The 25,981-nt window shown below is 43.6% G+C and overlaps 1 protein-coding gene across 2 annotated transcripts in view; it reads right to left on the reverse strand.

The window, feature by feature from the left end:
• The window catches only part of DENND2D (DENN domain containing 2D), a 50,939-nt gene that overhangs the window by 14,609 nt on the left and 10,349 nt on the right, over positions 1-25,981 (reverse strand). Inside the window, exons 2-6 of one of the 2 annotated variants that reach the window (XM_054980891.1) lie at positions 20,234-20,412; positions 14,630-14,742; positions 13,674-13,743; positions 5,753-5,830; positions 4,571-4,711 (exon numbers count right to left, since the gene is read on the reverse strand). In XM_054980891.1, the coding sequence (XP_054836866.1) occupies positions 4,571-4,711; positions 5,753-5,830; positions 13,674-13,743; positions 14,630-14,742; positions 20,234-20,412 (581 nt within the window). Of the gene's footprint in view, positions 1-4,570; positions 4,712-5,752; positions 5,831-13,673; positions 13,744-14,629; positions 14,743-18,599; positions 18,692-20,233; positions 20,413-25,981 lie in introns of those variants that run through there. The other variant, XM_054980892.1, reaches the window with a different exon arrangement.

Below are 25,981 nucleotides of genomic sequence, written 5' to 3' on the forward strand. Positions count from 1 at the left end.
ACTGGTCAGTGAACAAGAAGAGTGGAAAATGGAGGAAGGAGCATGCAAACTCAGATTGCAACCCTATGTACAACACTTGGGGCCAAGCCCTATCAAAGTCAGTGGGATTTACTTCCAGGAAACAAAGCCTAGCATTGCTCACTCCACCTACTCATGACAGCCAGTTTGGTGTAGTGGTTAAAAGCGGCAGGACTCTAATCTGGAGAACCAGGTTTGATTCCCCACTCCTCCACTTGAAGCCAGCTGGGTGACCGTGGGTCAGTCACAGCTCTTCCACAGCTCTCTCAGCCTCACTCACCTCACAGGGTGATTGTTGTTGTAGGGATAATAATAACATAGTTTGTAAACTGCTCTGAGTAGATGTTAAGTTGTCCTGAAGGGTGGTATATAAATTGAATGCTGTTGTTGTTATTGCTCCTCTTTATTTGTGTACAATACATAGATCCTTAGCTGCCATTATTGAAGAAAACAAGTCCTTACTTCAAATGACCACAGACAAAATAGATTGGGATTATTTGCTGCACTGCAGGAAGTTGCTCCTGTTAAGCCACAGAAACAAATGTTTGCTTCCAGATTTACCTGATTTTGCTAGTTCATCTTGTCAAGTTTCATTCCAGCTTTCCACTAAGGACTTACAAAACCTCAGGCTATACGGCCTAAATCCATCCTGAGCCAGAAAAGGCCACACAAATTCATTTTTCTGCAGTGCTTCAAATCCCAAATCTCTTTAGAAACATACCCACCAATCAGTACTTAAATGCAGTTGTAACTCCTCCCACCAGATTTCTCCAAGCCTTTGCAATGTAGACTAACCAGCTAATCAAGCACAAGCTGAGTCAGTGGTCTATCTTGACTCTCTCCCACCCCCCCCCCCCCACCCCAGCACTTCAGGCTGTCTGCCTGTTTCTTTTTACAGCAGTGTCCGCACATTTATTAACTGAAATGTATACCCACATACATGCACACCCTTATATTTATGCATTTTCTAAAAGCAGAATCAGTTTTTAAAACACTGGAAAATTGATCCAGGAGGAGAAGTGTATTAGTGATGTCACTGGTTTTCCAGCCAATGGGTGCAGGGCACAGCCATCTTTTACTACAAATACACAGAACTGGTTTCCTGGAGCTTGATTCTGTAGAGAAAATGTGGTAGTTACATGTTCGCAACAGCTCAGTTGCTGAAATGATCTGTTTTCTGTACAAACTCTTCCTTTCCTAGCAAGTCAAAAATTGTCTGGTGGAAGCAGATAGTGCTTATGTCCATTTAAGGGCAATGAGAAGAAACTGTTTTCTGATGCCTTTGAGGAATATGCACTCAACATCCACTATCTCATTCCTCCAGCTGCCTAGAACATTAAGCAAGCCAGGAAATCATACCAAGTCTTCATTCTCTGGCAACAGAGATGCTTTTGACATATGAATAGGAAGTCAAAGTTATGGGTAAGTCAGCACAGAAGGAAGAACAGCAGAGCAAGTCAAGTTCTGCCCTACGGCTTACCACTTACGGAATATTGTTAAGTAACAAGGCATCTCCCCAGGGAAAAAGTCAGCTGCTTCATGCCCCTATAGTAGCCATGTGTACTAAAGACTGGGCCCCTGTACCTTCAATAGCTGCATAGAAAAAAAAAACAATTAGAGTAGGTGCAGATTGCTGTCACAGTAGAAAAGATGCATCTGCCCAAATTACTTTTTTTATGCAACTATTTAAAGGTAAAGAAGATGTGACTCATTGTAAGGATTTGTTGGCACTGTGATTCAAAACACAATGCCAATGCCAACACCCTAGTTGCCAAGCCCAGACAAGCAATGCCAGAAGGACAACCATATGCAAAATAGGATAGGGCTCCTGTACCTTTAATAGTTTTATATGCTACCAGCCATGAGGGTTGCTGACTCCAGCTTGAAGAATCCCTGAGATTTGGTGCAGTGCCAGGGGAAGGCAGAGTTTGTGGAAGGGAGGGAACTCAGTGGGAATGTGATGCCACCAATGTTCCCTCTAAGATGTGCATTGCTGTGAGCCAAAAATGTATTTTGTGAGCTGAAACGTGCATAAAAATTTGTTTTGTGAGCTGACTTGCATAAAATTTTTGAGAGCGCCTTTTTAGAAAAAAAATTGCAATCTACAAACATACAAACATTTGGCTACCACATAAATCAGTTTGTAGAAGCTTATAACTACAACCTTATAAATATCTGAGAATTAATTTTTAAACTGTATTTTAAGCATGTTTTTAAAGAATGTTTTATACATTATACCTGTAAACGTAAGTCACATTTCATTACAGAGACTTTCAATTTAACATGGTCATAGATGCAGAGGAGTTAGCCGTGTTAGTCTTTGGTAGCAAAATCAAAAAGAGTCCAGTAGCACCTTTAAGACTAACCAATTTTATTGTAGCATAGAGAACCTGATTCTCGAAAGCTTATGCTACAATAAAATTGGTTAGGCTTAGAGGTGCTACTGGACTCTTTTTGATTTCAATTTAACTTCTCTCTTCTTCCTTTCTCTGTTTTCCAGAACTTGAAAACACTGGTATTTTATTGATATTGAGCCAAAGGAAGCTGGAGCAGAGGGTTCAGAGGAGTTAGCCGTGTTAATCTGTAGTAGAAAAATAGTACAGTCCAGTAGCACCTTTAAGACTAACCAACTTTATTGTAGCATAAGCTTTTGAGAGCCACAGCTCTCTTCATCAGATGCATCTGATGAAGAGAGCTGTGGCTCTCGAAAGCTTATGCTACAATAAAGTTGGTTAGTCTTAAAAGTGCTACTGGACACTTTACTATGGAGCAGAGGGGAGTCTGGGAGGAAAGCTACTCACGTGAAAAATGTACCAAGCCAAACAGGACTGAAAAAGAAGGGGGTGAAAGGACCAGATTATAAAATACAGGACAAATGTCTTCCCTGGCAGCAGAGTCAAGGAAGAGGGGATATGGGCAAGTCAAAGAGAAAGGAAAGGAAGGAGAATGAGAAAGAGACAGAGAGCTAGTTTTGTGCTTGCAACAAGCCACTGAAGGTGGATTTTACTTACATTTAGACAAAAGGTGTCAGCTTTATGCAGGCAAAAAAGGGGACAGATATTGCTCAGAGAAATGCCCTGATGCTCAAACTCAAAGGTGGCAGAGGAAGAATTTCTTCTACATGTGCAGAAGGGGAGTAGGCTTGCCATTCTCCTGGTGGTGGCTGGAGATCTCCCTGAATTACAACTGATCTACAGGCAACAGAGATCACTTCCCCCGGAGAAAATAGTTGCTTTGGGGGTGATCTCTATTGTACTATACCCTGCCAAGGTACCTCCCCTCCCCAAACTCTGCCTTCTCCAGGTTCCATGACCTAAATCTCTAGGAATTTCACATCCTTTACCAAGAAGCCCTCAGTGTCACAGGACAAGCCTACCCCACTGCTATCTTTTGCCATCCTTCATTCCCGGGCCCTCATTGTCGCAGGCCAGGCCTGCCCCGGTGCTATCCTGTGCCATCCTTCATCCCCAGGCCCTCAACCTCATGGATGAAGCCTGTCCCAGTGCCATCCAGTACCATCCTTCATTCCTAGGACCTCATTGTCACAGGCCAAGCCTGCCCCAGCACCATCCTGCTCCATCCTTCATCCACAGGCCCTCATTGTCACAGGCCAGGCATGCCCTGCCACCATCCTGAGCCATCCTTCATTCCCGGGCCCTCAACATCGTGGGTGAGGCCTGATCCAGAGCCATCCTACACAATCCTTCACCCCCAGGCCCTCATTGTTGCAGGCCAGGCCTGCCCCGGCGCCATCCTTGACTCCGGGCCCTCATTGTTGCCGGCCAAGCCTGCCCTGCGCCATCCTTCACTCCGGGCCCTCAGTGTCACAGGCCAAGCCTACCCCAGAACCATCCTTCATCCTCGGGCCCTCAGCATTGCAGGCCAATTCTGCCCCAGTGCCATCCTGCTCCATCCTTCATCCTGGGGCCTCAGTGTCGCAGGCCAGGCCTGCCCCAGCACCATCCGGTGCCATCCTTCACCCTGGGCCCTCAGTGGTGTAGGCCAAGCCTGCCCTGGTGCCATCCTTCACCCTGGGCCCTCAGAGGTGTGGGTCAAGCCTGCTCCAGTGCCATCCTGCCGCATCCTTACCGTTCAGAGGGCACCAGCTGAGCAGGAAGTCAAACCATCAGAGAGGAATCATCTCTGCGCTCCTGAAGCAATCATGTGCGCAATTGCGCTTTATCTGCAGTCCTAACAAGAGTTACACTCTTCTCGGCCAATTGACTTAAAAGGCTGTGACTCTGTCACTGGTATTCTCCTTGATCTTGACTGCACTATGCTCACGGTCATCAGGCATTCAAGTCATTTCCCAAAAGGACAATCTGCAATTTTGTACATCTTCGTGACGTGCAAAGTTGTGGTCTGTGCTCATGACAAACAATTCACCCACCAAGAGGATGTTGAAACCTAGACAGTTAAAGCAAGGCAAGCAGCCCAGAGTGTTTTGAGAGCCTCAGCTTTAGCATTGCTGCACTTGCAGCTCAGTTATTGCCACTGTTGACTTGTTTACTAACTGTGACAGAACAGCCAAGATCATCAAGTAGGCACAAACCTCTGTCCCTGAGTCAGGGATGAAGCTCTTAATGGTGACTGTTTTCCCAGGCGCTGGAAAGGGGGATTCACGCAAACCCTGCATGAAGGGATAGATCACTGCTGCAGAGATCTGCCGCCTTTTCTCCACCTCGTCCAAAATCTAGGGGGATAAGAGGGACACCAGTCAACATATCTACCTCCACTCCAAATCTGCTCCTGGAGATGGGGGGGGGGCATCCAACCAACTTTTTCACTCAGTCTTGCCCAATTCCCCTCCTCACAACAGCAGCTGTCCCACATGGTTTTATCCACTGAGGTTCCATGATCCCCAGCATAAACTTTTTGGGTGGTCCGTTTTTGTCATTGGGAAAACTGGTTGGATCTACCCTAGTGACTGTTACCACTAGAGGGTGTGACCTAGTGAAGAAAGAGGTCGAAATGAGAAAGCCACCGCACAATGGGCAGGGCAGGGCAGTGCTTGCTTCTTTTTCTTCAATATCTTGATGCCTCCTGTATTCTGCTTTTCCTTCAAGAGCACTGCAACTGCACCGCAAGGCAAACGAGTCCAAAAGATACTAACGCTCCATGATCTGTCCAGTTTGGTTGGGGAGGGGGGTGGGATTTGAATTTTTTTGCTGTATTGTTTGCCAGTATGGTGCAATGGTTAAAGTATCAGACTAGGATCTGGAAGACCCATACTAAAATCCTCATTCTGCCGTGGAATCTTGCTGGGTCACCTTGGGCCTATCACATATTCTCAGCCTAGCCTACCTCACAGGGTTATTGTGAGGATAAAATGGAAGAGAGGAGAATGATGCAAGTGACTTTAGGTTCCCCTCTGGGGAGAAAGTGGGGTACAAATGAAGTAAATAAATATCTAAGCTGCTGTATAGCCTTGGCTCTTAGTTCTAATAACATGCCTCTGTGCATGTGCAAAGAGCATTTTTCTTCATCACAGGGGAAAAGCAAAGAGCGTCCAATTACCTAACATTTGACATTAATGGCCATAGCTTTAAGGTAGAATTGAGCCTTGACTTTTGTATCCCAAAAAAGCAATACATATATCAGACATGTTTTTATTGTGGAACAACCAGTTAAGTAACTCTGGGCCAATTTAATTGCCATGTAAGTAGACAACAAAAGATTGGGGTGGGAGGGGAAAATGAGAGTGAGAGGGATGCACACAGACCAGAATGCCTACCTTTGCGAAAAGGCCGAAGCAACCCAGGCAGCTTATAATGCAGTAAACCTCTGGGAGACGAGGACCCCGTCCAGTTGGCTGGGGGGAAAAAATTTTTTGCATGTAAAAAGGCTAACCACTACCCCATTTTATTTTTTTGGCTCTTTAGCTTGATATTCAAATGCACAAAATGTTCCCATAAGGCAGTAGGAGAGGATGCCTGAAGTTGTACACAAGGTTAAGCCCCTGAAATTGACTTTGGCTACAATGGCCAAACAAAAAATGAAGGGCTATTTGGAAGGAAGGGTATATTTTGTCATCTCTATAGCAACTGTATCTTTGTAGCCACCAATTTGGTCAGCCAGAATTTATAGGGAAGGACAAAAATAGCAGCCAAATCCCAGATCAGTACCCCAGCCACTCTGACCCCCCCCCCCGCCCCGCCTCCTGTTTCCCAGATCAACAAGCGACTGTGCAAGGTGAGCAGGGGAAATTCTGGATGGCCTGGTCTTGTAGAAATCTCTTGCAGAATGTACAACTTGGATTTAACAGCATGGAGAAAAACATTCTCAACACACCTACAGAGTGAGCCAAAAAAGCTCCCATTTTTCATAAGTTAGCTAAGTCCAGCAGAGTTTATTTCTAAATATAACTGAGTCCTTCATATGTTACCGAACCCATCTCTTCTGAGAGCACAAAAAAGCCTCAAATGACCCAGTTCACAGGCAATCTATTTTAGAGCTGTGAGAATTCAGAAGACATGGAACAAAATGATAATTAGATGGTGAACCAGGTATTTGTTCTCAGAAAAGAACGTAAGCTGCTTGGGTACCTAATTCATTTGAGCAAGGATGAATGTTGAGAGAAAGAATGCCTGAGAGCATTACTGGAGCTCTAACATATAACGAGAGCATCCCAGCATCCTATCATTGTGTACGACACAACACCATAGTATACCTATGGCAGGCCATGTTTCCAGTCAGGGAATATCAGTTTGGGAACCCCAGTGCCTTATCACATGACTCCTTCCAGGATCGGCCTGGGATGTTAACACAGCCCTGCAGCAAGTTGAGCCAAGTGGCCTCTGCTGTGTTGGCAGTGCCTCAAGAGCCACTCAGCTTGGACTTCAGCTGTAGTGATGATGGCAATGGGTAGACAAGCCTTCACCTGTCCCCATTTTCAGCATGGCCTGGGCCTGAGCTAAGCAGACCCTGAGGCACTGCCAACACAGCAGGGACTACTAGGCCCAGCCTATTCCTGACCACTAGTGGTCCTCTAGGGCAGTGACACACAGAAACTTTCCCCATAAATTAAAGAGCTGCTACTCCCTTTTTTGAATATAAGCACTGTTCTCTGACTTGGCTGCTTCTGCCTCAGGCCGAGAAAGTATTTGCCAAGCAGGTCCACATGGAAAAGAGACACACAACATAAAAGCCTCATGAGGGAGGTCATTCATAGAGATTAACTACACATGATGCATACTTGCTCATCCATGGAGTCCCAATACCATTTTTTTTAAGTGAAAAGTATCTTCAGGGTGTGGGGATTTGAGCAGAGAAACAGAAAGAGATACGTAACACTTCCTGTGCTCCAAATTCTCCCTTCCCCCTCCCCTCTGGCGGCCTTTTTTCTACCCAGGGTTCAAAACAAGTGCTTTTCAATCCTGAGGGGAAGAAACCATGAATATGCACAGAGAATCGGAGCGATGAAATTATGTGCAAGGAACACATTCAGCACTCCCTTGCCACCCCCCTTTTCTCTGCTCAAAATCTTGCCCTGCCCTGTCTTTTTTTTAAAAAAGGTGTTGAGGTTCTGTGATACATTTGTGCATTATATACAATTATCTCATTGATCACATTGTAGAGGAAGGTTCCGTGACTGAAAGACAGCAGAAGGCGTTTGCATCAAATTTCCCCCAGTTGTGCTATAACACGCTCTTGGATCACAGCCACAAAAGACTCAGATGCCCGTTCATGATGATAAGGAACAGTTTGAGGTTGCTCCATGATTGCTTGACAGTGTTTGAGACATTTGAGTTTGGGGACAGAAGCCTATACATTGCATCACAAAAACTGATTCGGATCTGTGTTAGTTTCCCATATTATGTACCTAATGGCAGAAAACATATTAGCTGGCTGTGGAAGCAACACACTCAAGACATAATGGAATGGTGTGATGCTGTACATTAGTGTAGGAATAGACAAAGCCGAGCTGGATAGTCACACAGATTAAATAAAATAGCCCCAATCTGGTATATATGCTCTATGTACAAGGAATGTCTTCAGCAAATAATGGCTTATGACTTGACACCCAGAAAGGAAACAGCTTTGATGCTACTTTTAGAATCACAGGGTTGGAAGGGACCTCCAGGGTCATCTAGTCCAACCCCCTGCACAATGCAGGAAATTCACAACTACCTCCCCTCACACCCCCAATGACTGCTTCATGCCCAGAAGATGGCAAAACACCATCAGGATCAACAGCCAAACTGGACTTGGGAAAATTGCTTCCTGATCCCACGTGGCAATCAGCATTACCCTGGGCACGTAAGAAGGGGCCACGAGAACTAAGCACTGATGTAACCCTTCCAGCCCTCTCTCTCATGATCTGTCTAGGTTCACAGAAGCAGCCTCCACTGAAAAAAAGAGATAGAACAACAATGTCCAATTGCAAATGGTGTATACTGTATATATTATTTTTCCCAGATCAAAGGAACAAACAATCAAAACAAAAGTTATTCAGTTGGCTGCTCTAACAAATAGAATGCCAATATGAACACCGCAGAGAACAAAAAACTCCCCAGAGCTAGATGGCGACAGGCCACTTCATAAGATAACTGTCTTATTCTCAGAATAATGCAAACAAACAAACAAAAACAAACACAAAATATTCAAAATATATGCAAAATCCAGACCAAAGAGTGGCAGTGCAAAGTATGTTATGAGAAAAATTGAGGCAAAGAAACACTTTCTTGTTCAGCTTCTCAAAAGACACAGAAATACACAAAGTACATTCTTAGATTATTTCGAGGTCATAATCTTAGTGCAACAAGGAAAAAAAATCTTCAGTCACTGGTAGCGTAGAAAAGAGTGCAGAAACTGCCTTGTTTTAAAAAGGAATAAATCACTGTGCATGAGAGTCAGGAAGTTCAAATCTCAACATTGCACAAAAATTTATTTGGGAGCACCCCAAAGTGGCAAACTTGAATGTTGCATGACTACTGTGTTCCTCCATAAAGTTTTGCTGCTGAGTGTTCATTCACAAAACCAAGGGGCAGCTGAAATCAAGTTTTTCCAGGGATTTCTGTAAGGTTACTGCGGAGGCAAGAAACCAACCAACATGTACAGACGGTCAACAAAAGTCTTCTGTTTTATTTGTGGAGGCCATTTTAATGTGATCTGAGAAGGACTGATAAGCAAACCCAACCTCGGAAGAAGCAGGTCACCTCTGAGAGCCAAGCTACAAGTGACGAATTACACTTGCTTGGCAAGTGAACAGACTCACGTGTATTCCTCCCCGTTCACTTGCCATTCACTTGTGCTCCACGTGTAATTCGTCACTTGTAGCTTGGCTCTGAGAGAGATAGGAATCTGAAGGTTAGGGACAAAGGGTTGGGAAGAGAGGAAGCTTGCAAGCTTGAAGAGCTGCTAGAATGAATTAACTGAAAGAGGTCAGTGAAGAGAGATACAAGACAAGGCTGAAATAGCAATGAAGTGCATTTTTATGGTACATTTCCACAGTAAACTCCATAACTATAAAGGAAGACACATGCTTATTGTACTACATGTTCTCAGCTACCACACGCTACAGGAAGCCACAAGTGGGCCCAGGTTTCCGCAGTGTGATATTACGATGGCTATATGATAACATAAATTCTTGTGGCTGCCTCATGCACTGTAGAGTTCACTCTGAAAATATGCTGTCATGTGCTAAGCAGCTCTGAGAAAAAATGTGGGGGTGGGCAATGGATTTGACAGCTAGTCAACACAGGAAGTGGATCTAAAAGCATGCCACGAACTGCACACCCAACTGCCTCTCCCCTCTTTGGTGCCCATGGCCTTCTAGAAGGTAATTTGGCTCAATAAAAGGAGATGTCTGGTAATATCGTGACAATAATTAATAAATCAACTATCCTCAAGTAATTCAACAGCTACTGTACTTTTTTTCAAGATGAGTAGCCGTGTTAGTCTGTTTGTAGCAGTAGAAAAGAGCAAGTGTCTAGTAGCACCTATAAGACTAACAAAATTTGTGGCAGGGTATGAGCTTTTATGAGCCACAGCTCACTTCTTCAGACACCTTTTTTGTTGTGATAAAAACCACTTTTGTTTTTTTATCTGCCCCAGGGCACCTCAGAATGGAGGCCAAGTGCCTTCCTGAAGTAAAGGGCTTTAAACAGATGTAGAATATGTTTTTTTCTGTTTTAATACTTCACATTCTGCCCTTTATGTCCTATGCAGCTGCTTCTCCAGTCTCTTTTCGTTTCTGCCATCCCCAGTTCTTGCTCTATACTCTCCCCTCTCTCTTCTTACTTTATCTCCTCCTAAAGAAAAATCCTAACCAATCCCTGCGTTTTGAGAAAGAAACACTTCAAACCCCACATTCTCCCCAGGCAGAATATCAGCTGCCTGTCCCATGGGCCACTCAACTCATACTCTTCTCCTCTCGATGCCTGTCTTGCCTACTCAGACAGTGCATCCTTCCAGCTCCTTTTCCCTCAGAGTTTGACCAACTTTTTGCACAACAGAGCTGTATTCTTGTTTGGTCTCTGGAATGAATAAACATAATAATTAATAAATCAACAAACCACAAGTAACTCAACAGCTACTGCCCTGTTATTGTTATGATAAAAACCGCCTTTGTTTTGTTTATCTGCCCCAGAATGCTTCAAAACGGAGACCGAGGGCCTTCCATTGGTAAAGGGCTTTGGACATAATCCAATCAACCTTTGTAACATACAGCACTAGGCTGATCATTTTCAACTTCTGCAGAACTGGACAGGATCCAAGCCACTCACCCAGAAAGAACGGCCTCATTCTCTGTCTTGCACCCTCTGTCCCCCTCACTCCCTCAACACTCCGAGCCAGCCAAGCCCTAAATGTAGCTGTGCATTCTTGCTCATTTCTGTCCCATTCTCTTTAGAAGGGGCTATCTGAATGCTCAGAAGCTCAAAAACTTTATAGAGATCTATGGATGTTTCGTGCACATACCATGGATGCTTACATAGTTACAGACTTTTAATGCCACAGGCACCACTGAGATAACTTAGTGGAGAGCAAAACAGAGACTGTATGTTACCCTAGTACTCAGCAGGGCTGTGGTCTAGTAGGGACCTTTCTGTGCAAGGGTTCACTTGCAGGCAGAGGCCCTTCTCCTCTCCCCTCCCCCTCCCCACAAAGAACAGCCTCCCAAAGTTTTCAACATGGGATGTCTGCAAGGAGGGGGAGGAGCAAGCTAGGAACTTTCCAAACACTGTACAGCAGCAGGCAATCCCTGTACTAAGATGCACTTTATACAACTTATTGCACTATGTTTCAATAACAAGATATTTTGCAGAAGCATGTTCATTTGAGGAGATGAGTAAAATCTCCCTAACTTTTGGCAGCCTGGTCCACTGTCCTCGCTATCATTACTATTTTGTATCAGTTTTCTCATTTGAATTTCGTATAGTTTTTACAACTTGACTTTCATTCTGTCTTTCTCTTCTAAACTGAAGGTTCCCCCCCCCCCTTCTGCAGTCTAAAAATCAGCAGATCTTTTAGAACTTCTTTTGGATAAGTAAGCTCTATAAGGAAGGTTCTGGTCCCATATGACAAAATCTAGTGGTTTTCATTCAATTTCTGCAGAATCCTATCAACAGTCAAATTCACTAGAACTTGGTGAAGACTATGAACTTCAGTACTTCTAATTTATTTATTTATTTATTTATAGTCTGCCTTTCTCACTGAGACTCAAGGCAGATTACATAGTGTGAGAGTAGTACAACCATTATCAAGAACATTTCCATATAGTATCAAGGCCATTTCCATGCTTCACCAGTTGCCTGCATCAACTGCTTAAAAAAAGCCACAAGCAAGTCAGTAATAGATCCTTTCTACTATATTTTGTAGAACTGTTGTGATGTGACATCTCCCCATGGGTTAGTAATGACTCGGTGCTTGCACAGGGGACTACCTTTACCTACCTATAGCTTCACTTACTGAATCTGTCGTCATTTTATGGTACTAAATTAAATCACTAAATAGCAATCCAAAATAAAACATCCTTCATGATATGATCAAGGATTAAAAGGGTGATTTGCTTCATACGATAAATATCTGACTAGATGAGACACAGGAGCCCCACTGCTGGATACACTTCTACAAGAGCAGTTAAGAGTCAGCTGCAGGGGAGTTATCATTGTCCATAAAGAGTCTCTTTGCCTAATCAGATGACTAGTTTGAGATATCATCCACTTTGAATAGTGGTTGGGAACTCAGGACAGGACAGGGATTTAGTTGGGTATGCTAACCAACCAACTACCATTCAGTCTCCGGAACTTAACTGATACTGATGGTTTCAGGTGTGTATTAGGGATCCTCAGGCTTACAGATTTAGGGTACGTTAACTTCCACCTTGAGGCTTCCTTTATACCTCAGGATTTCATAACCACTATGGCATACTAACAAAAGGCAGGTCAACAATAGATCTGGTTTCCTGTTCTAAGTGACCTGTGAGTGGGAGCTGCTGTTTATCCCTTTGCCTTGGATGGATCACTATTAATTAAGCCTGAACATGCAGCACAATTAACCTCTGTGAGAGTGGAGGACCAGTTTCAACCCTAAAGGACTAACGGGACTGGATGGTTTCCAGATGCCATTAGCAGAACAGTTAGTAGACTCTGCCAGTAATTCTGTCCAAGCGCCACAGATTTCTGGAATAGGGAATAATCTTTAGATGTTGATTCGCACACCAGCAGGCAGACCAAAAGGATGCCATGTTTGATGGTATCATAAGAAATTCCTGGGAATCAGTAAGATCATATTTCCACTGTCTCTTTTGGTACAGGAGGTCATCTACCTGGGAAACCAAAGCAGTTGCCCTCCCGAATTCTGACTGTAACCTAGTTTTATATGGATCCAAATATTAAAAAATGTCAGCAGAGATTCAAAATTATTAACAAAAACAATGAAGGGTCTTGGACCATGACTGATCTTCAAGGAAATACCATCAGTTCTGATTCTCCGCGCCACTGATTTTTTCTCTTTGTTTTGTATCCACCTCTAGTTATTCTTCTGCACAATCTGCTATACGCTTTTTCATGATCACTTTTCTTGGCATGAGGTCAGTTCCCAAAGTAAACAAAAGGTCTATGAGCTTGGTGAAAGTGAAGGCGAGAAATTTGCTTATGTAACCATTGGCTTATGTCCACTAGTCAGGCTCTGTGACAGAAGCTCACTCTGGGACACAGCTATGATGGCCCCTCTCCTACATGGCAACCAGGCTGAAAACTGCGGGGTCCAACCAAAAATCCCATCTCCCTCCCCAGCTGCTTTAAACCCCAGTTAGGGGGAAAAGAGAGATGCAATGCACATGTGTTTGGAAAATAAACTTTAGTTACAAGAAAATGGTTTAACAAGAAAGAAAGATGGGGAGGAAGAATGGAGAAGCTGGCACCATACTGATTCTGGGCAAGAGACAGATCAAGGATGAATGGCTGACGTATTTCCATATGAAGGGATCTGTGTGTGTACAGAGAAGCATTCAGCCATGTGAACCTGTCTTTGCAAGCTGAACTGCTACAGTCCAAACACTGACAATTGGAACAAGGCCTTTGATTCAAAAATGCATTAGCCACTTTCTTCTTCTGTACCCATCCCCTTTGGACCAAACAAATGATCAGCCTCTGGACCTAACAAATAATCTAATAGTAGCAAAGTAACGTTTTTAAAAAAGGAATATTCACCAACAGTCGCCTGCAGTAGCCAATCTTTCTACTCCCATCCACGTTGGTGAGGACAAAAGAGAATGTTTCACTGCAAAGATAAAAGATGTGGAAGTCAATGGCCTGCTGAAAAGCAGAAAGAATCACACCACGGCCACTGAAATGAAGGAAGAAAATGCTGTTAGAGAAGTCAATGTTTCATGGCACAAAAAAATGATAACCCCCTTAATTTATGCTTACCTGTCACTAACTTCCCAACCCACCTTTGCCAGCCACACAGCAGCAACATCTGCTTGCAAGACAATTCTAGTCACAATTATTGTTTTATCAACACGTATTTTGGGAATTATAACGTACAAGAAATGAAACCATGTCTTGCTGTTGAGTAGGACAGTGGTACTGGCAGGAGGGAGGGAGTACACCTACAGCAGACAGATCTGAACCCCTGAGAGAGTGACTTGGTGTTACACGTGACATTTTCTGCAATTGTTTGCTATCTGAATTCAGCTTAAGAATTCAGCTTTAAGTAGGATTTTCTTCTCAAGACCTTCAAATTAAGGAACAAATTGTGATACCATAAGAAAGTAACATATCAGAATATTTACAGTACACATGGCAACTTTAATTATCAGATGGTGCAAAGAAATGGACTGTCACCAACAGTCTTCAAAGAGGAACTACAATGACTTCAGCCCTTTGTAAAACAGCAATACCAACACTCCCTAAACACTAGGAGAAACTGGCTAAACCAGAGTCAGATTGCAAAGTTTTGCCACTGACTACAATGAAGGCCCAACAATCTCATATCCTGAGCTGGCGGTTTTGCAAAATTCCTAATAGAGAGTTCTGTTAATCAGGGCAAAGTACGAGGGTGACTTTTTGCTTCCCTGTGTGTTGATATGTGCCTACATGTGTATGCCCTATCTCCTAATCCACAACACCAGCTCCTTGCTGGCAGTAGATCACAGGACACTTACCTGGTGTACTCCGTGATGGGTGCCCATTCATTACCATCAGGGAAGCAGAAAAGAGGGATGGCTTGCAGTAATCTCTCTTCCTCTTCACGTTGTCCCCTCAACAAGTTTTCACGCTATAGAAAGAGGAACACTATCAAGCAAGAGGAAGTGCTATAATAAATGCCAGGTATTATTATTAGTGCATGCGGCTCACCAACTTCCAGAGGGTTTTTTTTTGTTTCCTAAACATGAACCATTGCAATGAAACATACACACACCACCATTTTCAAGCTAGGGTTGTTTGCACCATAAATTTCACTCCAAGGAAAATCCATCAAGATGCCCACAAAATGTGTGCCTATGGGCTGGAGCCTAGAAGTAGGTTGCCACAGCAAATGTGTCTTTCCTCATGTGAACTCTCCCGCAGCTTAAGATGGGCCAACCTGCTCACAGTTCTATTATATGTGGATCCTTCCATGGCTGGCATCCAGTTGGAGCTGGGTGGGGCCTTCTCAGTAGATGCTCCTGGAGGTCTACTTGGCCTCATTTCTTGTTTTCTTTTGGAGGTAAGTGAAAACATGTCTTTCATGGAAGGTCCTTGGAAGTATGACCCATGATAATTAAGTTGAAAATCTGTTTCCCTGTGGTCCATTTTAAAGTGTGGATTGATTCTTAATTGGATTATATAAATTATATAGTTTTACGTTTTATTTTTATGAACTACACTGGAAGCCTATTTATTATACAAATAATAAATAGAATATTAAATATTAATATTATAAATAGAATATTACATAAATAAGTGAAAGGATTAAAAAAATCCCACTGGCCCAATTAAAAACAAAACATCTAATGGCTCGTCATGATCAGGAGCACATAGCTGGCTATCTTGCTATGCTCACACACCACATCTATGAAATGGGAGAAGGTGAGAATGAACAGCCCAGGTCATTAGCACTGGAACCTTCCTCCTCATTCCACTGGGCTGTGGAGATCTAATTCACTTATGAACATGAAGTCAAGAGACCTCTTTTTATATTACTGAATGTCTCGTGTGCAAGGCTGGCTGTGGGACTGAAGAGTATCTGCAAGGCTATCTATGCAGAGGTCAGCCTGGAGATAGAGCAGCAGGCTGCATATTAGGCATAGCTGATTCACATCCTGTACTGTACTGAATGGTGGTTGGAGGTTGGTGTCTCTACAATGCCTAAAGCACAGAGGCAAAAGACACATTTCTTTTACTGTGAAGCAATTCTGTAACTTTTCTCATGGTACAGATTTGTGGTACAGACTAGAGAAGCTGAAGAATGTCAGCTATACTGAAACAAAGGTCTCAAAGTGATGCTGCTGAAGTGTAAAATGAAGTTGTACAAAGTAAACCCACACAGGATGTTATTCTGTTGTGCTTTCAAAACAATGCTGAAGCGCAGACTTCTGCATCAGGAAAGCAAGGATATAATAAGCCTGTTTTTATACTTTTCAGTGCAATGGTTTGCCATCTCCCAGAGACAAAGATTCCAGCATGCCACGTACTATTAATCAGGCAGGATGAATTTGTTTAACCCAATCTCAGGCTAGGACAACACTGGATTCAGTGAAAGGGTTGGATCCAGCTGCAATTTCTGCTGATAGAAGGGATTTTGCATTAGCTGAATGGTATGCTTACTACAATCTCATTCTAGCCTGGAAAATGGCTTCTTATCTCGACATGGCTGACCTGGCCACCTGGATCCATGCTATGGTAACATCAAAACTTAACTATTGTAATGAATTATACATTGGTCTCCCATCTAAGTTAACTAGGAGGCTCCAATTGGTGCAAAATGCTGTGGCTCGACTATTATCAGGAGCGAGCAGGAGCTTGAACATCACTCCCATCCTACAGTCACTCCAATGGCTACCTATCAGTTACCGTGCTCAGTTCACGATATTGGTTACTACATACAAAGCTCTTCACGGCCTTGGTCCAGCATACCTATGGGAATGCCTCTCTCCCTATGTCCCTCCACGGCAGCTTCGCTCATCTGAACAGGGTCTCTTGCAGGTGCCAGCCTGTACATGGGTGAAATCAACAGCAGCCCGTACACGGGCCTTCTCTGTGGTGGCCCCTACCCTATGGAACGGCCTGCCTGAGGTCAGGAGAGCCCCACCCTCCTGGCTTTCCACAAACAAGGCAAAACTGAATGATTCATAAAGGCCTTTTTTCTCAGCTAAGAGGGCGGTATTGTAGGAAAGGGATCCCAGATGTTTCGCTAATGAGTTAGAAACCATAGATTTCACAATTATGTTGCCTTACATATTATCTGTTGCTTTAAATATGTACTCCTATATACTACCTATGCTTTATGTTGTTCAATGTAAGTCCTCAACCCCATACTGGATCCTTGCTAATACTCTATCTTTGTAAACTTATATTCTTTTACCTCCATTACATAGTTTATGGAAATGTTCTGGACACTGTACTCATTTACCCTATGGCATTGTTTATGAAAATGTTCTTTATACTGTATGGAAATGCCTGCCCTTGTCCTTGCCACTGATTGTACTAATCTCACACTATGTAATCTGCCTTGAGTCTCAGTGAGAAAGGCGGAATATAAATGACATAAATAAAATAAATTGTCTTGCCTCCCCCATCCTGCTGCAAGCTGAAATCCTGCTTCTGGGAGCAGGGGACCCCCAAGAATAGCAGAAAGTGTGAGCCAGTGGTTTGCAGTGAAAGGGGAAAACTGGTGCAACTCCTCCCTAATCCACCTCCCTCTACAGTTCTATTAGAGGCAATTTAATGCTGGATCCAATCCAACATTCCCTGCATTTTGCTCATAGATCAGGAACATCCTCTAGACTTAATGAACCACTGAGTCTCAGTGCTGTAGCATTGTGGAAGAACAAGAAATAGGACAATTTCAAAAAGAGGTAAATTAGAAAATCTTCAGTTAAGATGCCTCAGCCAGCAGATATGGTTTTAACCCACAGACGGCTGGCCTACAAGCCTGGTACTACCTCCCCTTGGCACACACTCCCAAATACTAAGTACCCTTTTTCACTGCCTCTGTCTTTCAGTTCTGGTTTGGCTACGTTTGCAAATCTATAGGCCAGCTCTCACTGAGGTGGTAAACCTCTGTCTGGATGGTACTATATCAAACTGAATGTGAGGGTTCACCTAACTGAATGCTCCTCCCTATTTTTAAAAAAACCTACATGCAGAGAAAATTAGCAGGACAGGGAGAAAAAGATTCAGCTAGTAGTTTCCCCCCTGACTCCTAATATGAAGGTATTCCCACCCCCAATCATGTAAGTGGGCAGGGTCTGGAGGTGCTGGATCAGAAAGAAGTACATATGCAGAGAGCATGGGTGTCATGGAGGGCCAGCATGGGGTAGCAGCTAAAGTGTTGGACTAGGATCTGGGAGAACCAGGTTCAAATCCCCACTCTGCCATGGAAGCTTGCTTGGGTCAGTCACACACACTCAGCCTAACCAACCTCACAGGGTTGTTGTGAGGATAAAATGGAAAAGAGAGCCACTTTGGGTCCCCATTGTGGAGAAAAGTGGGATAAAATGAAGTAAAAATGAAAAGAAATCTTAAAAATTGGTGTAGTGCTGGGACACAAACCAGCAATGGAGGCCCAGTGCCAGCATAAACACATACAACAGTCTTAGAATGACTCGGACCATTGGTCTACTTTCTTTGCATACAAAGCTGGCACTCCACCACTGAGCTACAACCGGCCACTGATTTTGCTTTACAAATGACTGGAAAAGAACCCTTTGGTGCACCCAAAGCTCAATGGAGATCAATTGCCACTGTGGGTAACTGAATATCCTACAACATAGTAATCCAATAAAGAAAATACCAACGGAGATTCTTTGCTTTTGAAAGCTATGCACTGCTATTGTGTGTGTATTATGTACCATCAAGTTGCTTCCGACTTATGGCAACCCTATGAATTAACAATCTCCCAAACATCGTATCATTAATAGCCTTGCTCACATCATGCAAACTAGAGGCCATGGCTTCCATTATGGAGACTAGCCCCATCTCATTTTGGGTTTTCCTCTTTTCCTGATGCCTTCTGTCTTTCCAAGCATCACTACTAATTAGCCTATGGAAACACAATTTCAGTAGTAGTAAAAGCAGTATTACTATAAACATCAATTAAAATATCATCATGGCAGGCTTACCAACAAGTCTTATTTCTCATGTTGCAGTCTGGGCCTGACATTCCTCCCTTGCCCTATCAAAACTACGGCTCCTGCTTTCCTCACTATTGAGGGAACCTTTTCTCTAACACAGCTTTAATAGATACAGAGAAGATGCATCACAAAACAAAACAACAAGGGAAGCTTCAAAGAGAAAGATGCAGCGGATATTGGCTTTTGTAAGCAGGATTTTCTGCCTCGCTGAATATGAATCAATTCCACTGAAGTTTCACAGATTACATCATAATTCAAGGGAAACTCTGTGGAACAAGGAAAGGCAGAAAAAGAGAATTTAAGAATTGTAGGCTCAGAGCAAGCATACTTTTCAGAGTTTGAAAGTGCTGGAGGGCCTTTCGTTTTCTGGAGGTAGTTGGGCCTACCAGACTGTGGCAAAAGTCATAGAATCATAGAATCATAGAGTTGGAAGGGGCCATACAGACCATCTAGTCCAACCCCCTGCCCAGTGCAGGATCAGCCTAAAGCATCTCTGACAAGTATTCATCCAGCCTCTTCTTGAAAACTGCCAGTGAGGGGGAGCTCACCACCTCCCTAGGCAGCTGATTTCACTTTTGAACTACTCTGACCGTGAAAAAGTTTTTCCTAATATCCAGCCGGTACCTTTGTGCATGTAGTTTTAGCCCATTGCTTTGCGTCCTACCCTCTGCTGCCAACTGGAACAGCTCTTTGCCCTCCTCCAAATGACAGCCTTTCAAATATTTAAAGAGAGCAATCATGTCCCCCCTCAACCTCCTCTTCTCCAAACTAAACATTCCCAAGGCCCTCAGCCTTTCCTTGTAGGGCTCAGTCTCCAGACCCCTGATCATTCTCGTTGCTCTCCTCTGCACCCTCTCGATTTTGTCCACATCCTTTTTGAAGTGAGGCCTCCAGAACTGCACACAATACTCCAGGTGTTGCTTGATCAAGGCAGTATAGAGAGGGGCTATGACCTCCTGCGATTTTGATGCTATGGCCCCTTTGATACAACCCAGGATTGAATTAGCCTTTTTTGCCACTGCATCACACTGATTGCTCATATTCAGTTTACAGTCCACTCTTACCCCAAGATCCCTTTCACATATACTACTGCCCAGAAGTGTATCCCCCATCCAGTATTTGTGCTTCCCATTTTTGTGGCCCAGATGTAATACTGTGCACTTGTCTTTGTTGAATTGCATCCTATTCACAGCTGCCCACTTCTCCAGAGTATTCAGGTCTTGTTGAATTTTAATTCTATCTTCTTGGGTGTTTGCTACCGCTCCCAATTTGGTATCATCAGCAAATTTAATGAGCAGCCCTTCCACTCCTTCATCCAGATCATTGAAGGAGTGGAAGTGCTCAAAGATTCAGTCATGTGACTCCCTGCTTTGAAGTAAGTCAGTGTAATAGACACCAATCACTACACAGAGTTATGTGAGGGTTTCTTACCTTGGGAAACTGGTAAGTAATCTTAGGCTCATAATTTCCCCCAGAATTCTTTTTAAGCGAGACCACAACTAAATACTCAAAAAACAGCTGTCCTGTGGAGTAAGGGAAGCTGGATCGGTCTCCTGGCCTCCTACCAGCGTCAATTTTGCTTTCTGTAGAAGAGACATCCTGGGGTTCATCTGTAATGCAAAAATCACAGTCACACAAACCAAATTAGGCCTGACTGCAGCATCTGAGGGGCACAAAGGACCCCACTTCTGAAATCACAATGATCCACAGAAGTATATTTGATGAAGTGTGTTAGGTCCTTTAAAAAAATTATTTATGCTGTTTATAGCCCACCTTTCTCACTGAGACTCAAGATGGATTACATAATGTAAGTCAGTACACCAATGGGATGAGGAGAGATATGACCATGTAATGGGACTAGGACTGCAGAATCTAAAACAAGGTGTATGTATTAAACATGACATGTTAAACAATGCAAGAAATGGTATTATGTAAGTAGAAATATAATGCAGTGAGAGCAACAGAAAAAACATACAGCAACAGATAGTACATATTAATAGAACAGTGCACAGTTCATTCTGTATTGAAACATTTTCCTGGATCATTGTTACAACACAACCCTATTCCTTTATAAAAATGACCATCTGAATAGAGTTACCAGGTTCTTATACCTTCCTAGTGGGAGGGAAGGCAGTATTTACTGGGAGGCTTCTTTTCTGCGCCACTCCAGGCACCAACGTGATGGTGTCACTTCAGGAAGTTACAAAATAATAGAGTCCAGTAGCACCTTTAAGACTAACCAACTTTATTGTAGCATAAGCTTTCGAGAACCACAGCTCTCTTCGTCACATGCATGCTCCATGCATGTGATGAAGAGAGCTGTGCATGCTCCATGCATGTGATGAAGAGAGCTGTGGTTCTCGAAAGCTTATGCTACAATAAAGTTGGTTAGTCTTAAAGGTGTTATTGGACTCTACTATTTTGCAACTACAGTCTAACATGGCTAACTCCTCTGGATCTACTTCTGGAAGTGACATCATCGTGCCAGAGGTGGGCATGCTCCTGTGCTTTGTGCAGGGCTAATTCAGTCCATTGGGGGCAAAATTGGCCCATGTGAAGAGCATGATACCACAGCCAAGCTCAGCTATAATAATTAATAATTAATTGTATGCTGATGGACATAATACAAGTAGTGATTTCTTATGTGTTTGCAATAAGCAGTTCACAACTGCTTAGTAACTTTGAAAAACTGTGTTTAGTTACATTGAGTATTAAAAGCAAGAATTCAGAGCTTTGTCTCAGAAGATAACAGTATAATAGCATTGTTTGTTTGCCAGATACCCTCGGTCAGAAAGGAATTCTTCAAAGGTAACAAACTCAAGACAATGGCTTATTCTGTAGTGTCACACATGCACAAATGTGATATGAGCTGACTTTGCACTAAAAAGGCGACATGCGTACTGAAATTTCTAACTGCAACATATACTATAAACCAATCATATTGTAATTAAGTACACTGTTATGATGTCAAAAATGCTATAAAAACTCTGCTGCTCAAGGGAGGAATCAGAGGGTAACAATTTGGGGGGCCTCTAAGGCCTGGTTTCCCTCCCACTGTTGCAACAATGAAATAAATCTAACCCTCTTCTTACTCCTGGCCTTCAGTGTCTTATTGGGGGGGGGGCGGCACTGGAGGAGATAGCCTTTTTCAGGCATAACATGAGGGAGCAGGCCTGCTGCTTGCACGATGACATCACTTGAGGAAGTGACGTCACACCCCACTGAAAGCATGCTCGCTGCATGCTTGCCCTGCAGGTTTTTTGCCTCCCAGGTCCATTCCCTGCACCTTCTGCCCTCCCCCCACAGCCATGTGAGAGGTGTGGGGTGGGGTGGGGGGGTGGAGGCCGGAAGCAGGGGATCCCCCACCCCCACCAGGGGAAAGGGATCCCTACTCCTGAATAGTTCCATTTTACAAAGATTGCAGAAAGCCACAAGTGTGAGAGCCTTCGTGACCTCCTCAGGAAGGCCATAAACTGAACCCATACAGGACAGAATTGATGTTTATCAGGAAGGCAGAGATCTTGAAGGACATTGTACTCCCCACTTTCGAAGGAGTTCGTCAGACCCTTAGAGTCTTGGTTAAGAGCCTAGGTGTTATACTGGATCCAGTGCTACTACTAGAAAAACAAGCTGCAAAAAATACTTTCTGCAACCTCTCTCTAGCCTGGAAGATGACTTCTTACCTCGACATGGTTAACCTGGCCACCTGGATCCATGCTATGGTAACATCAAGACTTGACTATTGTAATGCCATATACATAGGTCTCCCATCTAAGTTAACTAGGAGACTCCAGTTGGTGCAAAACGCTGCAGCTTGACTGTTATTAGGGGCAAGCAGGAGCATAAACATTCCCATCCTGCAGTCACTCCATTGGCTACCCATTAGTTATTGTGCTCAGTTCAAGGTATTGGTTATCACATACAAAGCTCTTCATGGCCCAGGTCTGGCATACCTATGGGACCACCTCCTTCCCCATGATCCTCCATGGCAGCTTCGCTCATTTGAACAGGGTCTCCTGTAGATGCCACTCTGCACATGGATGAAATCAGCAGCAGCCTACACATGAGCATTCTCTGTGGTGGTCCCTACCCTGTGGAACGGCCTGCCTGGGGAGGTCAGGAGAGCCCCCACCCTCTTGGCTTTCCATAAACAATGCAAAACCGAATTATTCAAAAAGGCTTTTTACTTAGATAGGAGGGTTCTATTGTAGGGAGATCTCAGATGCTTTGCTAATGAGTTAGGGACTATATACTTCTCTACCATGTTGCCTTCAATAGTATCTATTGCCTTACATACAGGGCTCATTTCAAGGAGGAACGTGCAGGAACGCAGTTCCAGCAGTTCCCCAAAGAGGTCACATGTCAGGTGGCCCCGCCCACCTGACTCTCAGCCATTTGGGTCTGTTTCAGCCTAGATTGGGGCCGAAATGGCCTGGATTGGGCTTCTGACGGGTGGTGGATCACTCTCCTGCTCAGCAGCGGCCTGATCCTGACCATTTTCAGCCCCTTTTTGCCATTTTGGGCCCACTTTCGGCCCTGAATGGCCAGGATTGGGTCCAAAACAGCCAGATTAGGTGATGTCAGGGGGTGTGGCATATGCAAACCAGTTATGCCAATGACACACTTCTGGTGATGTCAAGAGGCATGGCATATGCTAATGAGTTATTATGCTAATGAGTTCCTCCAGCTCTTTTTCCACAAAATGACCCCTGCTTAAGTATGTGCTACTTGTGCTTCAAGTATGGTCCTACTGAGTAGTTATATGTTGTCTAATGTCAGTCCTAGAATTGCTTATACTCTGTTTCAGCATTTCTTCAACTCTGTATTAGATTCTTGCTAATGTTATATCTTTGTAAAATTGTATTTATTTACCCTATGGCATTGTTTATGGAAATGTCCTTGATATTGACTCTACTAATCTTGCACTGTGTAATCTGCCTTGAGTCTCAGTGAGAAAAGCAGGCTACAAACAAACAAACGCACGCACGCACGCAGAGAATTCACCTGTTCTAGGCTTTCCACCCCCACCCTGTCACCCCCCACCCTATTCACCTGGCCAGCAAGGGAGAAAGACATGAGGGAAAACGTGCGTGCTCCCATACTCCCCTATCATGCTGCACGACAGGGGAGCAGGAGGTCGTACTGAAGCCAAATTAATTAAATATTGGCCACTTAGAAGCAATTGTTAATGTATTTATCTTTAACAAGACCCACAGTTCCCCTGTCATGCTGGAAAATGATGTCATTTTCTGGCTCAACAGAGAATGTGCGAACATGTGGGGGGGGATACCCTGCTGCCTCCCAGGTCCCTGCCCTCCCAGTTTGGCCCCTGGGGGTCCTAGCAACCCTAAATCTGTACAGGCAGTTGTTGATCTTGCTCCTACCTGACCACTGCAGTCATCACCAGATGCTCTGCTTTGAGTGCCCCTGCTTTCTTACATTAGGTGGGTGCGAAGCCAGAAGAACAGCAGGATTTGAGTCCAGTGGAGTGACTGCAGGTTGGATGTTACATGCATGCACTACCTAGTTCCGGACACTAACCAAGCGATAGCATTTCCCACTAGGATCACACTGCTTTTGTGATCCTCAAAAAGCTGGGGCAGCCCTGTGGACAACGTGCCACTTTGGGCTTGTAAAATCCAACGTAATGTTCTCACAATGTCAGCCTTCTTATTCTTGTCTTTAAAATAATATTTGAGTCACAATATTCATAAACACATCTGTGACAGATTGCATTTATTATGTATTTATTTAATTATTTTCTTTGGATTTCTATTCCACCCTCTCCACGAAGGGCTCAGGGCAGATTACAGCATTTTAAAACACATTAACATTAATTTATACATTTAAAACCATAAACAGATTGTTAAAAAATATAATATAATATATTCGCATATAAAATATACATTCAGATGGCGGCAATCAATAGCAGCAGAAACAATCCCGAAGTTCCGCACATACAGCAGCACAACTATTAAGGCTTAATCCCTCACAGAATCAGAGAATGACTACTCCAAGGCATTTGATTGGGTAACATGGGCTGTAAAGAGGAGGGTCTTTTTTCAGTCCTAGCAGAGAGAGGAATCAAGTGTGAAGAGTTGGGAAATGGAGCCCTAACAAAGAGCAGTTTTAACACCAACAGGAGAACTGGGGAAAGCTGGCAAAGAGGATTAGGAAGTAAGTGTAGACTCCCGAACGGGCCCCAAAAAGGGAATAGATCTTCTAAGGAGATGAGATTTTCCCTGCCCAGTCAAACAGGGAGATAACTGAGGAGAGTGAAGAGATCCCTGGTCAGGTGTGGCTGGAAACTGCCTATGGAGATCTTCAGATTCAGTTAACAACTGAAGGAAAGCACTGGTGTTTGAAGAGAAGGGGATTGGGTACTAGAAAATGGATACCAACATTCCTAACTCCAAAAGAGAATACTAAAAGAAAGTATACTAGAGTGTTTGGGGGAAAACAAGGTAACAAAAGCCTGAAAACCTAAGCCTTTAAGTATCTGTGAAGAGTTTAAGAACTGAAGTCTGTGCATGTTCTGATTTACCACAGACAGACAGACAGACAGAACCTCATAAATTTTCAGTCCCTGATTTCACCTGACCTTTCCCTTCTCAAATAAACTAGTTATTTTTGAATTTTAAAAATGCCTCTGGTGCCATTTTTGCTGTTTAAGGACGAGGAAATGTCATAACATCATATTCGGAAGATGCCTAGTGAGGGAACTTCGCAGACTACTTTGCTGCAGTAAAACTTTCCAGGATATATTTGAGCTGATAATAGGAATCAGTATATCCAATAGCCCTGGGCAGATAGTCAATACCATTTAGGTTTCTGCAAAACCCAGGGGGACTATCTCCCATTGTTACAAAAATCTTCACTTTAAACAAAATACGCCCCCTCCCCCGTCTTTCAGCTACAGATTCATTTCAATATTACATAAAATTATTATACCATAGAAGACTTATTACTCAATCGATTACCATAGCAAGTGTCTAGCTTTTGTTCTCCAGAAAATTGTGCAAATACAGTTCCTAAAGACATTCTGATGCAATATTAGCAGTTGCTATTTAGTTATACACTGGGATCATTTTACAATACAATATATGCCAGTACCTAGGGGAGTATGAAGAGCCCCATGGTGCAGAGTGGTAAGCTGCAGTACTGCAGCCCAAGCTCTGC

This window comes from Eublepharis macularius, chromosome 5 (assembly GCF_028583425.1).
Source record: "Eublepharis macularius isolate TG4126 chromosome 5, MPM_Emac_v1.0, whole genome shotgun sequence".
Classification (NCBI taxonomy): domain Eukaryota; kingdom Metazoa; phylum Chordata; class Lepidosauria; order Squamata; family Eublepharidae; genus Eublepharis; species Eublepharis macularius.